At 45.8% G+C, this 16,986-nt stretch overlaps 2 protein-coding genes across 3 annotated transcripts in view; one reads left to right on the top strand and one right to left on the bottom strand.

Moving 5' to 3' along the window:
* ABCC3 (ATP binding cassette subfamily C member 3) overlaps nucleotides 1–9,810 on the top strand; it is a 43,445-nt gene extending 33,635 nt beyond the window's left edge. The window contains exons 27-31 of the mRNA XM_023533505.1: nucleotides 1,846–2,089; nucleotides 2,267–2,425; nucleotides 3,013–3,179; nucleotides 5,581–5,775; nucleotides 7,809–9,810. Of these exons, the coding sequence (XP_023389273.1) occupies nucleotides 1,846–2,089; nucleotides 2,267–2,425; nucleotides 3,013–3,179; nucleotides 5,581–5,775; nucleotides 7,809–7,917 (874 nt within the window). The 3' untranslated portion in view covers nucleotides 7,918–9,810. The remainder of the gene's footprint in view (nucleotides 1–1,845; nucleotides 2,090–2,266; nucleotides 2,426–3,012; nucleotides 3,180–5,580; nucleotides 5,776–7,808) is intronic.
* A 109-nt stretch (nucleotides 9,811–9,919) lies between these two features.
* The window catches only part of ANKRD40 (ankyrin repeat domain 40), an 11,970-nt gene continuing 4,903 nt past the window's right edge, over nucleotides 9,920–16,986 (bottom strand). The window contains exons 2-5 of one of the 2 annotated variants that reach the window (XM_011365044.2): nucleotides 15,391–15,539; nucleotides 14,548–15,009; nucleotides 12,989–13,170; nucleotides 9,920–12,322 (exon numbers count right to left, since the gene is read on the bottom strand). In XM_011365044.2, coding sequence (XP_011363346.1) covers nucleotides 12,176–12,322; nucleotides 12,989–13,170; nucleotides 14,548–15,009; nucleotides 15,391–15,539 — 940 coding nt within the window. In that variant the 3' untranslated portion in view covers nucleotides 9,920–12,175. The remainder of the gene's footprint in view (nucleotides 12,323–12,988; nucleotides 13,171–14,547; nucleotides 15,010–15,390; nucleotides 15,540–16,986) is intronic. The other variant, XM_011365045.2, reaches the window with a different exon arrangement.

The following is a 16,986-nucleotide window of genomic DNA, read 5'->3' as shown; positions in this document are numbered from 1 at the left end:
CTTTTCTTAAACTCCCACATTTCCTTCTCCTTTGTGCCTATCTATCTACCTTGCCTGACATGTCAATGAGAAAATAGGTTATAAGATGTGAACTCCCTTAACCTTCCTTCAAAACTACCTTCTTCCCTTTCTCTTTTAACAGGAAATTCTCTCCTTGTCTTGAAGTCCCCACCCCCCACTTCTTCACATGGCCATTTAGGGGCTTCACTTCCTCAGCGACACCCTCCATCTCCTACATCGTTCGTCTGGCTCCTTCTGTTGTATGATTGCCATCCGCTTGCAGAAATATGTGTATCATATCTTTCATTCTAGACACACAAGGCAACTCTCCCCTTCTCCTGTATCCTACTGCCCCGTTTCTTGGCTCTCTTTGGTTATGAAGCTTGCTTTAAAATATGGTCTACACATGCTCTCCCCACTTCCTCATCACCCTTTAGCTCATCCACCTCCTGCAGTCTGGTTTCTGGCCCCATCACTCTCCTGAAACCACTCACCAATGACTTCCCTGGTTCCAGACCTGGAATTTAATCTCTCAGCAACATTCAGATGAAATGACCCCTCCTTTCCTCTTGCAAGGCATGGCTTCTGTGACTCGAGCTCTTGCCCTGTCAGTCTCCACTGAGTCTCCATCCTACCTGTTCCTCCCAGCCTGGCCTCTCCTGCCCCCATGGCCCCTACCTACCCCTGCCTTTCCCAGGCATCCCCCATGACCCCCTCACTCTCCACACACTGGGATCTTCCAAGTCTCCCTCTTCTTGTCTAGCACTCCATTTCCCCTGTCTAAACACATGATCCTGTCTCTATATCCTAAAAAATTCTGGCCCCGACCCTGCTGCCCATTCTTTTGACACCTTGAGAGAGTGGTCTACACTGGCTGCCTGGCTTTTTGACTGCCTCGAAGTAGGGCTGGCTTCATGAGTGTATGGGACCAGTCACACAGGTCCCCACTCTTAGAAGGACCCCATGCTTAGAAGGGCCTCACACTTGGTTTAATGCTCTGGTGTCCCCACCTGGACATTCTTAGTAATTTTTGAACAAAAGGCCCCACATTTTCATTGTGCGCTGGGCCTCCCAAATTATACAGTCAGTCCTGTCTCGAAGCCACTATCATCTTGTGCTCAATTTATTTTAACAGCCTTCTAACTAGTCATTCTGTTTCCACCCTCTCCCTTTACCTGGTAGCAGCCAGGGCACTCCTTTAAAAGCACATCAAATTGCGTCATTCCACTGTGCCCTTAAAATGGCCTGCAAAGCCCTACATCATGGGGCCACTGCTACCTGTCTCCTCCCTCTCACCTTGTCACTTTGTTCCAGAACAGACCTGGAGACATTTGCACTAGCCGTTCTTTCTGCCTGGCACATCTGTCCCCAGATATTTACTTGGTTTGTTCCTTCACTTACTTCAGATCTTTATTTAAATATCCCCTCCTCCAGGAAGCTTTCCCTGACCACTTTGTACAGTACCACACCACCAAGCACTTCTCGGCATTCATCACTTTCTTACATTATATAGATATGCTTTTTTTTTTTATTGTATGCCCCTCTATACCAGAATGTAACCCTCAAGGGAGCAAAGACTTTATCTTGCTTATCACTGTGACCCACGTACCTGTCACCATGTAGCCACTCAATAATGAATGGTGAAAGGGGGAGCTAGGGCAGGCAGGGAGGGGCAGCTCAACAGCATGTGGCACAAAGAGAGAGTAGGGGAGGGAGGATGGGATGTTTTGGAGCAGTTCTGTGAGGAATAAAGGTAGAGGGATAAAAGATTCACTGAACCACAAGCATGGGCCACAGGGGCACCACGGACTATCTCCCAGGGGCCATGATGGGTTGAGGATGGAGGGGACTTTGGGAGAGAAGGAAACTGAAAAGTGGGAGGGAGCCAGGCTGGGGAAGAGGTACCGCCTTGATACAGAACTTGTCTTTTCCTTCTGGCCAGGCCCCCTGGGTGGTAGAGGGCAGCCGACCTCCCGCGGACTGGCCCTCACAGGGTGAAGTGGAGTTCCGAAATTTCTCAGTGCGCTATCGGCCGGGCTTGGAGCTGGTGCTGAAGAACCTGAGTCTGCGCGTGAGCAGTGGCGAGAAGGTGCGCGTGAGATGGGTTTGTGCCTGGGAAGTGGCCATGTTCCACATGAGGGGGTGTGAGTCTCTGCGAGAGCAAGTTCTTTAGTCCACATGTCTGCTCAGCCTCTCTAGGGGTGTCCTGGAGATGTCCCCAGGACCCTTGGGCCTTCCCCTGACAGCCCCTTTTCACCTGCTGCAGGTGGGGATCGTGGGCCGCACTGGGGCTGGCAAATCGTCCATGACCCTGTGTCTGTTTCGCATCCTGGAGGCCGCAGAGGGTGAAATCCGCATTGACGACCTCAATGTGGCAGCCATTGGACTCCATGACCTGCGTTCTCAGCTGACCATCATCCCCCAGGTACAAACCTGACATGGACGGCCACACTGGCCAATGACCCTTGGGGAGCAGACCCCTTCCCTGTTCTGTAACTTGAGGTCCAAGACTGGGACTTCTATCTGGGAGGCTGGAGAATCAGAGAGCAATAGCAGAGCCATAGAGCGGCCACCTGTAGTGGATCTGGAAGGGTCAGATATACCTTGCCCCACAACCTCCTGGGCCAGCAAATCAAACCAGGAACACCAGACCCCTGAATTGCAGACCCATCCCCAGACGTTCTGTCCTGGCTTCCTTGTTTCTCAGCTCTGAATTACATTTCACTTTTTCTGGCTCCTCTGGGGTATTTTTTTTTCTGCTGACTGGACACTTTGGAGTCAGATTAGTGCTCCTGTTTCTGCTTTAGCAGAGGATTTTGTGATTGGCAAAGCTGAGGTTTATCACTTCCCCACAGGCATTTTCTATCTCCTTGGTCATTGCCTACCCCCTAAAGGGCTGGGGACAGAGTGGGAATGCTGCCACCTAAATCCTTTCTTTTTCCCTGGCCCTGGGGCCCATGGTGCCTTATAGGGTCCAAGCTGCCTCCTTCTAAGGCCTTTTTGTGTCCCCAGGACCCTGTCCTGTTCTCAGGGACCCTGCGTATGAACCTGGACCCCTTCGACAATTACTCAGAGGAAGACATATGGCGGGTCCTGGAGCTGTCTCACCTGCACACGTTTGTGGCCTCCCAGCCAGCAGGGCTGGACTTCCAGTGCTCCGAGGGAGGGGAGAATCTCAGGTAACAGCTGGGAGTAGACAAGTCAGAAACAGCACCTTTTGGAGCTAGGGGATCTAATATCAAATGACACGGAGTTGGCCAGCCCCCTCCTGCCCTCCTCACTCCCACCTCAGCCTGGGTGTACTTAGAGGGCATTGTTTTGTCTTGAACATGTTCTCTGTGCCAGACACAGTGCACTATCTCTCTGATTCCTCACGTAAGCCTCAGAGGTCCCACTTCACAGATGAGGAAACTGAGGCAGGCCCAAAGTGACGTAGCTGGAAGAAGGCATGTCTAGAACTTGAACTAGGTCTGAAAGATTCCAAAGTCTTATTCAGTCTTGTCCTTGTGGGTTGTCAATGTCTGTGGAGCAGGTGAGAGGAAACCTACAGCGCTTACTAACCTACAGCGCTTTAGGAAAATCATAGATATTTTTCAAGATGGATGCAAGCTCATCTGCATTTTAGGAGAGGGCAAAGTGAGCTCCCTGGGCCCTTCTGTGTTTTCTTGTAGCTCCAGATTTTATATCCCCGGCAGCTGGGCTGTGTATCAGGGAGAGCTGAGAGCCACTTCTCACTGAGTCTAAAGGCTTGAGAGTCCCATACTCATGTTAGCTCTGTGATTTGGGGCAAGTTGATTAACCTCTCTGTGCCTCCTTTTCCTTCACTCTAAAATGGGAATAATAATAGTCCCATACCTCTTGCACTCTGCTGCCCAATAAAAATATGTTAGCCATGTATGTGTAATTAAATTTTTTTTCTAGTAGCCAGGTGAAAAAGGGAAAAGAAACAGGTAAAATAAATTTTAATAGTGTAATTAGCCCAATATATAGAAAATATTATCTTCTCAACATATAATTGACATAAATGTTATTAAGGATGTTTTATATTTTTCTTACTAAGTCTGAAATCCCATGTGTATTTTTACATTTACAGCACATCCCAGTTCAGACTTGCCACATTTCAAGTGCTCGGTAGCCACATGTGGCCAGTGACTACCATTTGAACAGAGCAGTCTTAGGGTCATTGTGATGAAATAGAAAGCACTCAGCCTACATACACTCCTGGAAAATTTATTCTTATTTATTCTTATTCTACTCAGCCCATACCCGTGGACTCTCTCCAGACCTCAAAAACAAAACAAAAACCTTACATTTGCTCAGCACTTAGTAGTGTTCAAAACACCTTGGCCTCCAGTATCTCGTATAATCTTTACTGCTGTCCTGTGGGCCAGAAATGAGGCTCTAACATATAAAATCATTTGCCCAAAGCTGCTCGACTAGCCAGAGAAGGGACAGAAACTCAAAGAAGTGGGGGCTTTTGCCCCAAACCTTTCCTTTCTACATCATAGCCAGCAGTGGGACACCCTCTCTTCCCCAAGCAATCCTGTAAGACTGAATATGCATCCTAATGGGATTTCACTTACACAGTGGTGTTGGGGGCGGCTGGCAGACGGGCCTAAGCTTCCAGACCCTGAACCCATAGTTGTTTTTTGGCCCATTCTCCTGTCCCTGCTTGCCATCAGCACCTCCCCCAGAGTATCCCCTCCATCCTCACTTACACCAGGATCTGAGACAGAAATCAGCTCCCTTCTTCCCTGAGCTGGTAGCCACTTTAAGTATAACCTGTATGCTGTGCCAGTCTCACCATAAATCAGCCCTGAGTTCTATCTGGCGGCTCATTCTGCTGCCAAAACCTTCATTAGTTGCGGGAATGGGCCAGGGAGAGAGCCTGGCCTTCACTCGGGCTGTGGTGACTCACCCCTTTGGGAAGGGCTGAGGTATTTGTCCTTGGGTGTGGGGGTGCTGCAGCCTCTGTGGTTGGGAACACATTCTTGCTTTGTTCACTAGCTCTGGCTTCCAAGGCAAGAGGTTGAAGGTATGCATTCTGCCCCTCCTCCACCTCCCCAGTGAACAGACACCGGTCATTCCCCAGGTCCTCCTCTGCCCTGCCCCTTCCTTGTTTTCCTCGTTCCCTGGCCTTTATTGTCCATGGAGGCAGGAGAAGACTGTCCAAATTATGTGATATTAGGCTAAGCAAGATGGCATAATGTGTGCAAATATCCAGAAAGGGTGTTCTTATTAAGGTGTCAGTGACTGATAGAGCATCATGGCACTAGCTGAGGAGCGAGGATGAGAGGGAAGCACAGAAAGCAGATGCCATGGTGCCAGGCCGTTGATCGCACAGTGTGGTCGAGCACTGGCTCTACCTCCAAGGCCCCTCATTAATCCTGTGGTGTTCAGACCCTTGACTCCGCCGACCCCTGTTTCAGGAGGCCCGGGCTGAGGCAGAAATGAAGAAGTTTGACAGAAAGCCAGTCTTGGGCCATTGGAAAGGAGTGGAGACAGAAACAGTTCGGGGGAATGAGGCCTGGGGCAGGCTTGGGGCTCCCAGCTGGAGACGTCTGCTTTTCCTTTTCTCAGTGTGGGTCAGCGACAGCTTGTGTGCCTGGCTCGAGCCCTCCTTCGCAAGAGCCGCATTCTGATTTTAGACGAGGCCACGGCCGCCATTGACCTGGAGACTGATGACCTCATCCAGGCTACCATCCGCACCCAGTTTGAGACCTGCACAGTGCTGACCATCGCACACCGGCTCAATACCATCATGGACTACACCAGGTGGGACACCAGAACCCAAGCAGGAAGGGACCTGTGAGGTCACCTGGACCATCAGGAAGGGGCAGGCAGATTAAGGTTATCTGGAAGTAGGAGAGATATGTAACCTTGGGTAATTCACAAACCTTTCATGAACTTCTCTCAGGGTTGTAGGAAGGAGTCAGTGACATAAAGTGTTTAAAGTGCAGGTGATCCTGGGGAATGTTAGTCTCCTCCTCCACCCCTTACTCTTATTCTCCCTAGCTCCAGTTTCTCAGAGGATTAGGGAAGGGGCCTTGCCCTCGGAACCTTATGGCTTTCTTCGGGAGGCAGCTCACGTGGGCGAAAGGAAAAATTGTGACCTGTTTCTTCATTGTACCCAATGTCAAGGTGTGGTGCTGGAGAATAAGGGGAGGGGCTGGGTGACTCAGAAGCCTCATGGAAGTGAGCTGGCGCTGGCCCAGAAGGCCGGCCTTCTTGGAGACATGGGAACTCATGGATGCTGCCACAAATCTATGCTGAAGGAGTCCAGTGGGAGTACATCAACAGGCCTTCATTCACAAAATAAACACCCATAGGGCATGGGAAGGCAGGGACAGTGCCACAGATAGGGCAATGGGCAACCCTTGTGTCTCTCTCAGAAGTGTTCCCACACAGGCCCCGAGGATCAGGCACCAAACCGAGAATGCTTGATGATATGGTCTGTCTGTTCCATCCCTACCCCACCCCACTCCCCACTCTCATCCAGGACCCCACTGGGAGAAGAGAAGGGAAGGTGGGCAGGAAGCACTGGGCCTTGGGTTCTCAGGCCTAACTGAAAATGATTTTCACCAGCAGCCCTGAGGGAAGAAAACTCAAACTGAGCTTGGGGATGGGGAGTTATTCATTCTGGTGGGGCTCGCAGAAATTAATCAAATAATCACTCTACTGGATGTGTAATTAGAGCCTGCAGGAAGGAAGCAGGGGTCCGTGTCGGGGGTGGCCTGAGAAAGCCAATTCATACAGGATGGCCAGAATACTTTCTCTCCTAAGGAAGGGAAGCGCCAGCCAGGCCCTAAAGGAGTAGAAATTGGAGAGCATGGGGAAAAAGTGGGGTAGGGAGGGAGCTGAAAATGCCAGGCAAAAGGTGCAACACATGCAAAGGTCCTGAGGTGGGAAGATGCACGAGGCTGGAGTACAAAGGGCAACGAGGGCAGTAGAACCAAGATGAGGCGGGGAGAGGGACAGGCCCCACCATGCCGCACTTCTAGGATCATGGTAAAGCATTCGGTCCATACCTCCAAGAGCAGTGAGAAGCCCCTGAAAGGAGGAAATGGTCTCCTGGGCTCCAATATGGGCAGTGGCTAGGCAGTGATGGCCACAGATATACTCCTTCCTAGAACACATTTCCAGGCGTCCCATAGGTGGGGAAACAGAGTACGGTCCACATCCTCCCATTGAGTGGCATCTCCCTGGGCTTGGGAGATCCCTTTCCACTCCTGCCTCACCCAGGGAGCCTGTCCTTACACCAGGTGCACCCTCTGATTAGTTGGCGGGATAATCTAATCGCAGGCCCAGGCCTGACTGTGTGTGAGGTGAGGCGGGTGGGATCCACCCATCAGCAGCAGCCAGATTGGCAACCAAAGCCCCAGATTCCAGTGTCAGGCCTCACTGCAGCCCGGTTTCCCGCCGTGTGCCTTTGTGAGTTGGCACAAAGCAGATGGAAGCACACAGGGCCCAGCGCACAAGCCCGTGGCTCCTTGCACACAGTCCTATGACCCCGGTGAGGGGAAGGCTCATTAGAGAAGGTTTTTGGAGCCCCGACTAGCAAAGATGAATAGGATTCTTGTGTTTGATCCCAGAAACTGCCTCATCTGCCAGGAGAGCAAACGGAGTGGCTAAAATTACCAGCCTTGCAAGTGTGTACATGTGGTGTAGCGGCTGTGTTGGGTGGGTTGACTGAAGTGGCAGGGTTGGCATGTCACTGCAGATCTTGAGCAGTACCCAGAAGGGCAAGGTTGGGATATGAGGCCAGGTCTGGGCTGACGGAGACCTAACCACTTCTTTTCTTTGGCTAGAGTCCTGGTCCTGGACAAAGGGACAGTAGCTGAATTTGATTCTCCAACCAACCTCATTGCAGCCAGAGGCATCTTCTACGGGATGGCCAGCGATGCTGGACTTGCCTAAAATATCTTCTTGGGATTTCTTCCTGGCCATTCCTGGTTTTCCTCAAGAAAAGGAAAAGGACACCAAATATATTTGCAGAATGGACTTAATAGCAAATGCTGGAGGCATTTGTTAGATTTTTGCCCCTGTAAAGCGCTTCACAGGATAACCATGCTAAATGCTTTAGATGAGAACATGAAGCTCAAGAGGTGCCTGACATGCCCAAGGTCACAGCTGGTTTGAGGCACAGAGCCCAGACTTATCCCCAGGTCTCCTCAGACCCAATCTCATATTATTTCCCCGCTATACTGTTTTCAATCATTTCATGGAATGATCTCCCTACCCCCTATGATTTTTCATATTTTCTACTCTGAATATTTTTTTAAATAAAGCTTTTTCTTCCTGGAACAGAAGACTGCCAGGTCAGGCCTCCCTAAGAACTGAGTCCTGTACTCTGGAGTGCTGGCCTGAATCCATTAAAAATGGAGCACTGGTGAAATGAAGTTATGTGGTCAACAATATATACACCCTGATGTAGGCTTTTTCTGCCTGGTCACGGATGTGGGGGTTACGACATTTGGAGAAGGCAGGGGCCCTGGAAGGGGGAGAAGCAGAGGTATTTTGTCTACATGGCTAGAATTATCTGAAGATTTTAGACCCAAGAGCTCTAGGCTGGAAATATTGTCTTCACGGCCAGAATTCACTGGATAGTTGCCAGTAGTTCCTGATCTGCTGTGCAGATACTATAAAAAGGTGAGAAATAAAGCCCCTGAAATCTGACCCAAGGCCTCTTGGGAAAGCTGTTGTGAACACCTTCACATTTATGTCATCCCTCAGACCTCTAAGCCTGCTTCTCTAGGGGCTGAGAAATGAGTGCAAGGTGCTTAATTTCATTGCTCCTTTAGAAGTCTGTTCCCGACAGGTCCCCATAACCAGTGAGGCCTCCGAGTCATTCATCTTCCTCAGTCCGGCTGAGGCTAAATTTGGGAAGAGTACAGAGCAGCCCAGAGGCTGCCCCTGCCCTGACAGTCCCAGGCTGGTAAATGCGATGAGGGAATGAATTAAATTTGCATTCTTGAGCAAGCAAACCGTTTATTTTCTGCAGGTCAGAGTCCACCTGCACAAGGCCTTATATTTAGAATGGATCTCTTCTCTTTGTTCCCTTACTAAGTTTTCTGGTCTCCTTGACCTTTATTCTTGGTATGATGCGACCGGTTGTGGGTGACGGTTTATTGTCCCCCACCCTAAATGGTTTGCAGTAAGTGTGAAGATGGCGCCTTTGATCTGGTTTTTCTATATGCTTTGGGGTCAGTCTGTGCTGCAGGACCATTTGTTAAAGGTTAATCACATTTTTTTTGGCAGGCTCTTTCTGTCTAGGATGTTTATGAGTGTATGGAAGAAGACTTTCATCCTTGTGATAAAGCAAGTATGAAAGCACAAATGCCTAAATTATTCTGCCTCTGCTTGGTGCTAAGAAAAGGTCTCTGCTATGCTCCCTGATTTATTAGACCAATTTGGCATGACGTCTGCTTTGTGAGGCTCTAGCTGCCCTAAACCAACAAGAAACGCAGATTCATTCGGCATCATTCTTAGCTAAAGATCCAAAGAATGTAAGGCTGTATTTCCTCTCCTATCTTGGGAGTTTGCTTCTGAGCTTATTGAGGCCCTGACAGGTGTTGACAGCCCAAAGGAGAGGCTCAGTTGTGTAAAGTAAATAGGATAATCAAAAAATGTGGTTAATAGAGGATGACCTCCATCTAGCTGGCTCAGCTACTCCGGGGAAATGAAGCTGACTGCTGTGAACCAGGAGGAAAGACACCGCACAAAATATCTGTCTCCAGGTGCCACTGACAAGGCATGAGCACCAAAGCAGCAGCAGGATGCAGGAGGCTCAGGTGGGGAACAGTCCCTTCTATTCTTCCTCCAGAGCATCTTGTCCCTGGGACTGTCCAACAATTTGAACTCCCTATGATTCGAAGTATAGCACTGTTTCAAAGGCCAAAATTAAAGAACATGGGCTCAATCAGTTAATATTTAATTTTAATAATACTTGTTATATTTGAACAGTCAGCAATGCACAAAGAAAAAATCTTCCGTGAATGTTTACGCACGGTGTGAACACATGCTTTAGATACGCAGTGGAGGAGGAGGGGTGAATTCACAGTTAACAGCTTAAAAAAAATCTTTGTTATAAATTACACAAAGCATATAAAAATATTTCTCTGAATGCATAGATTAAGACTTTAAACTCACCTACCAGCAACTGTGTAGTCTTATCCTACTGCCTGCCATACATAGTAGTTACTTGACCACAGAGGACTTTATAAAGCAGGAGAGAGAACCATGTAGGGCCTATCTCTAACCTGGGACACCAAACCTCTGGCTCCCTGTTTCTTTTGCCCTGGAGCTGCTGCTCTGTAGGCCACCTCCCAGTCAAGGGCCTCTACTGCTCGAGGATCTCTAATTGATCTGATGGCTGGAAGAGTTTTAACCTTAGTAATTTAGGCATGAATTAATATTGAATTTATTTCCTCCAGGATAGAACTAGCATCCACTTTATCAGTAAATGTAACTTTTTTTAAAGGGAAAAAATGGTTACTACGTTTAGAGAAACTAGCTTCTGGTTGAGTGAAACACAGGGGAGGTTTCTTTAAAGTACTTTAGAGAAAGGGAGTAATAAGTAACCTTTACCCTGCTATGCAAACACTGTACGAGGGTAAGTAGTCACCATCAGTAATTGGAATATAGGTAAACCACTGAACAGTGACTCCATGAAGCTGGCCGTGAGAACACCTCCAGCTCAACTCAGCATTTGGGCAGCAGCAGGAGGCTGTCATCTTAGCACCACATTCTCTTCCACTGGCATCTTCTGCACGTGCTCTCTCAGTCGTGTTCCAATAAAATTAACACAGTTAGGAAGTTAAGTTTCTTTGGAAACTAGGCACTATGGGGAAAAAGCTTCTTAAGACAACAGGGATGCTCTTCAACAGCTGGCTTCAAACCCCTGCTCTTCTAAGTGTGCTCGTTCTTATTTCTAGAGTTAAGCTGTTTGTTTCAACAAGACAGTGGCTTTTCTTTTAACATTAATGACACTGAGGGAAGGAAAAGAATCCTTGAATGCATTCTTTTAAAAAAATTCTTTGCCATGCTCAAGAGTTTAATCAGGTGTGTTTCTTTTTTACAGAACAAAGCCTGGTAGACTCACAATGGACTTCGTTAAGTGGATTAGTGTGAGTAGTGGGGGATCCCTACGATCAAACAATTTGTTTACAAAAGCAACAGATTTCAGAGTTGTGTAAAAATCCTAATAATTTCAAAATAACCTTTATCTTTGATACAAAAATAAAGATGCTAACTCCTTTAGCTCAGTTTCCCACAATAACCTTTAAAATAGCAACAGATTCAGTCTCAAAAATTGTTTTTCATTTCTAGTGGAAAAATGAAAGTGGAGAACATTGGACAGGCAATGTTTGTGCTCTTCTCTCATGGTGCAATTAAACACAGAGATGATAGGAATTGCTTCAGTTAAAAAAAAAAAAAAAAAAAAAGCACTTGCTCTCTCGGAAAGCATCAGAGAGCCCTCTAGTGATGGAGGGGAGTTAATGCAGAGATGACTGTCTAGGCAACAGCCCACTGGAGACAGAGAAGCAGTCATGAGTGTTTACGAAGGAAAAAATGGGGGAGGGGAAGCTCTTTTGGTTAACAGCATATTTACAATTAGGTAACTGTATTCTTAAATACTTTGAACCTGAGTAACACTTATAAATAGGTTATATGAAACCTCACAGCCATAAGTCACCTTAAACCCATTTGTTCAGTACCTGTGCTTTCACTAGTTTTCCTCTCTAGTCACTTCATGTTTTAGGAGAGTTGTGAGCATGCAACACCAAGAAAAGCGCATCCTGGCTCTTCAGGTGCACTGTCAACAGGAGTGGCTAGAAATAGGCTCTGCTCTCTCTCAGCTTCTGCTTAGACAATTCTCTTACATGCTGCACATAAAACACACTGGATAGAGAACCGTCGGCTTCTGCCTCTCCAGACCACTTCTCAGCTGTTCACGGCTTTGAGCAATAGGTTTATTGTGCACCAAGAGGCTTGGAATAGTGGCACCGCTGCTTGGGGGTCAGGGGCTTCCTACCTTGGCAGAAAGATGTTAGTGTATACTACTCAGTGGCACTAGGGCCCCTCCTGGGCATCCAAGGCATTCAGATCAATGGTTTGTCCTTGGCCCAGAGGGAACGCACTGTCACAATACTCAGTGATAAGAGTCCCTGCTGCATTAGTAAGTCAGTTTTGAAGCTCTCCTGTTGTAGCAAGGCCTTTCAGTCAGTGTGGATGCAGCATTTCTGAATAGAAAATTATTTTCACTTATCATTAGAACCAGTTCCAGCTCTTGGAAATCTTGGAGTCGAGCAACATCTTTATCCTAAAATAAAAACAGGTTAAACAACAGGTTAAGAGGAGTCACTTTTTCTATATGTTTGGTGCGCTGTGTTGCGCTGATACCACTATCTTGGCTCATTTCAGAGCCTAGAAACAAACAAAAAATTCCTGTGTCAGGCTGTCAGTGATAGTGCACAGAAGTCCTCAAGGGCATGAGCGGGGCTGGAATAGTGGAAGCCCTTAATAGCAGCTGCTATAGGATGAGCACACCTTGAAGGGAGAGAGAGGCAATGCAGGAATCAGTTTTCCTCAGGTGCTCTGAGAAGCCAGAAGCCTGATGTTCAAAGAACCCAGAGATGTTGGAAAAACCACATACGTTTATGGGTTTGCCCCAGAATTTAACCCACTCCTGATAGTGCACTAAGGGCATCCTTACAGACCACTACAGAGACAACCGAAAACAGGTACATGTGAATGGTAGTTCGGAAAATTCTTTCCGATATCCTACAACTTTCAAAAATGCCAATGTCTCCACAGACTCAGGAAAGGGAAAGAAAGCTCAATGATTACATTTGGAAAACCACCCTTTGCTCCTTTTCTATTATCTCTTCATTTCGTCAACTATGACTCATACAGTGGAGGAAGAAACTAGGTATTTTCAAAATGCAAAAACCTAACAACCACTCATGCTTAACAGATCTTTCCTTACCTTTCTTACCAAAGTATTGGGTAACTTTCTGATCTTCTCCACTTGATCTGGATTAACACCCAGCTCACAGCAACTCACTCTGAGCAATTCTTGGTAGGTGAGTTCCTGTCGGTCCAGTTCAATTTCAATGAAATCATTTTCTCGAAGAGATGGGTTCTGAATCCTCACCTTGAGTACCAGCTCTAGCAAAAAAGAGGGAGAAATGTTAATAAATGGTTCTGGCATACTCAGCCTGTATAATTTAAGATCTTTTCCAGAAGATGGTTATATTTAATCATGCCCCATGTCGAAGACCTGTGCCACCCAATGAGAAAAACCAAGCACCATCAGCAGGGTTTGCTCAGGCTCAGTTCTGGCTCTGCTGGCATAGTTTCCTGCATTGTCTTCCTTACATCTAAGACTGTGGTTCACAAAGTAAAAAAAGCGGGCGGGGTGGGGGGGCGGGGAGGGTTTGGGGAGGTGACAACCGTCACAGCTGTATAGAAGGATCATTTACTTCTGTTGCTGGAGCTAAGGAGGTAAAGGCTAAGAATGGGTTTGGGAGTCAAACCACTCATAAGATGGGGAAGAAGAGAGGTGAAAAGGCACAGGCAAAATAGGAATACATAAGTTACTCTAAAAAGATTTAACAATTGTGGATCTAAAGGTATTTATGAAATATGCAACTCCTTGCAATAAACACAGTAAAAGGGCAAAAACTACTAACAAAAATTAAAGTCTAACTATGATTTCAATACACCTCAATAAGGAAGGCATTTTGGCTTTGGGAGGAAACATCTTGCTGCACCAAAAAGTAAGAAAATGCTCCAAGAATATTGGGACATGTCCAAGGGACATAAGAACTGGCTTGAAGACGCTCCCTCTGGGCAAATACGGCATAATCTGAATATCAAAATGGATTATAACCCAATGAATAAAATAAGAAAGTACGAGTTCACACCGTTATGAATGGAGGAGAAGGGAAAGACTTTATAGTAGAATGCCAACTAATAAATAGAGAAAGAATGACAGGAAATCATATTCTACAAAATAATTGGCCTGGACTCTTGAAAAATATTGAGATCCAAAATGATAGAGAAAGATTGAGGAAACATTCCAGATTAAAGAAAACTAAAACAACATAACTAAATGTAATGGGTAACCCTGGGCAGAAGGCAGGGTGGAAGGAGTAAAGATAGCTATAAAAGCCATTGTAGAGACAACAGACAAAATTTAAATATGGACTATGGATTAGAGGATCCATTATAAATCAAGATTACATTTCCTAAATTGATAATTGTACTGTGTATAATTATGTAAGAGACTATCCTTGTTCTTAGGAAATACACATTTAAATAGTTCAGGGTAAAAGAGCAAAAGGTAAACAATTTGTGAATCTGAGTAAAGAGAGTTCCTGCAACTTTTCTGTAAATCTGTAATTATGCTCAAAATAAATAAATATATAACACCGCCCACCACCCCCCCCCCCCCCCCCCGCCCCACACAAACAGGAAGTAAAGCACTAGACCTCTGGATATTGTCTGCCCCTTTGTGGAGGCTGTTTGCTGACAAGGGGTTACCTTGCATATTAAATGGAAATGCTCCAGTGAAGAAAAATGGCTGGAATGCTGGCGTTGGTCCTGTGTGCGTCCCATTTTGAGGCTCCAGAGACACTGGTGGCTTGGATGAGACAGAAGAGAAGAGTGAGCGACTCTGACTCACTGGTGGCTGACAAACAGGACCCGGTTTTGTGCTTTCTGGTGTTCTGAGTATAGCAGCGGGGGCAGACACATCCCCGTTCTGAACCAGTGCCAAAGAGGTGTGGTCCCGTGGAAAGGCCCCAGAGGGCAGCAATGGAGGCTCGCCATCTGCAGGGGGTGATGCAGGAGGTGTGGAGGGGCCCCCATTCTGCAGCGGGGCTGAATCCTCTGCCACAGAGGTGTAGATAAAAGGGAAAGCTGGGTTGGCCAGATAGTTGGGAACAAAGGGTGGTTCTGACTCCTTGAGCTGGGGGAGGTTGCCATCATCATCATCATCTTCCACTTAAAAAGAAGAAAACACAGAACCTTTACATAGCCCTTTAAAGACTACCAAGAAGAGTGTCTTGTGAAAGCTAGTGTCCTTTGGTATATGACAAATACTTTTCTCAATGTTTAGTGCCTCTTCAAGTCAGAAAAGTAAAGACTATTCCATTAGATTTATGATTACCATTTTTATTGTCTTAAATTTTACGGATAAAAAAATTAAAACCTATAATGCCTATCTTTCCAGAAACGACATGGAATTCCTATCTTGGCATAGTAATGCAGTCTTTGCTTTCAGGCATAGACTGGTTGTTTGAATGGCATCAAGAATGTAGCCAATAATAACAAATTTTAAATTCGTTTGACAAAATCAAAAGTTGCCCCAAAACACAGACTCACCTCCCATAATCCTCCTGATTTCTCTCCTTGATGTTAACTGGACTGGCATTTCTCCCTTTGAGGTAAGAATCTCTTTGTCAGCTCCTGATTTTAACAAGTAAGTGACCACCTGACCATGATTGCGTTTACATGCCCAGTGTAAACAGGTCCTGTTCCAAAGAAAAAGAAAAAAAAAAAGAAAGAAAAAACGATTTAAAAAGAAGAGAGGTGATTTGGGATTTCAAATTCTACACATTAGTAAATAAATACATGTAAGAGTTCAGCTAGAACCAGGAAACTGGCTGGTAATCTCAACTTTTCTTTTCAGAAAGCAGATGATCGAAACATTTAGTATGCTTAAAATTTATTTTTAAATTTCATTTCTGGCCCTTGGGAGAAACTAATTTATCCCAGGAGCTTTAATTTCAATGGCTTCCAGAAGGCTGGCAGGCTGGCTGGCGGGATAACTCTAATGGTATTGCTGAGTGTTATGCTGTCAGTATCACTCATTAGATTGCCCCAGTCTCTTTAAAATGTATCTTTATATTGCCATATTCCTTTTCAGGGACTATGGAAACTTGCTTCATATGCATCAAATATCACTTGAAGATTAAATATTATCAAGCAAATAACCATCTCCTATCTACAGGCTTGCTCTGCCACTAAAATTATTACTACAGCAGATATTCCTGTCTGAATCTCAGTAGCTCGCTCTCTTTTCCTCTACTTTTCTTTTGCACGCACACAAAAGGCCTTCCAAATTTCCATTTTTAAAAAAGTTGGCTTCTCTAGTTCTCTCCAGAAGGCTACAAACATAGCCTCATCTGCTTAAATGTAAAGCACTGCACACAGACTTCAATTCTTGAGGCACTTTAAAAATGGACGTCAACCACCAAAATTTTTGAGAATTCTTCTAACATACTAGACTCATTTAAGTAAAACTAATTATTTAATATTGCGCACACAGGAAGGGATTATGCATACTCTGAAGGGCTATTATTTTAACACTGCATAGAAATATAATTAGCATGCCAGAAAAAAACTCCATCTTAACAGAAATGGAAGGATTCAGAGCTACTAAATTCATCCCCAGTTGCCAAAGCTGAATGATATTATGGAAGGAAAACACTCTTTCCTGTTCTGTTTTGAAATGCCCTCTTTTACCAACTCTCTAATTGAACTGAGATAAATATCTTCAGTGCTTATAGCCAAACAAAGATATGGTAAAGAACAGAACATATGTGAGGATTAGGTCACTAACTTGGGAAATATAATCTCTAGAAAGTTCATTTGGTTCCAGGAAAAAGCTGATTTTACCCTGGGCACCTTAACATTAATGACTTATGGAAAGCTAGCTCATCTGGCTGGCTGGGAGCAACTCCACTGATGCTTCAGAGTGACATTACACAATATTACTCATTAGAATTAGATTATTCAGGTGCCTGAAAGGTGCACTCTATGAAGAAATGACTGCCAATTTGGGAAATATAAGAGTCTTGAACTAGACTTCTACAACATAAGTTCCATGAAGATAAGGAAGTATCTGCTTGTACATACAGGTGCTTAATTAATATTTCTGAATGAGTGAACCAGGAACAAGGTAGACGTTGCTAGAAG

Source organism: Pteropus vampyrus, unplaced genomic scaffold (assembly GCF_000151845.1).
Source record: "Pteropus vampyrus isolate Shadow unplaced genomic scaffold, Pvam_2.0 Scaffold104, whole genome shotgun sequence".
In the NCBI taxonomy this organism is placed as follows: domain Eukaryota; kingdom Metazoa; phylum Chordata; class Mammalia; order Chiroptera; family Pteropodidae; genus Pteropus; species Pteropus vampyrus.
Note: the sequence above shows the minus strand (reverse complement) of the source record. Positions and strands in the feature narration are given on the sequence as shown.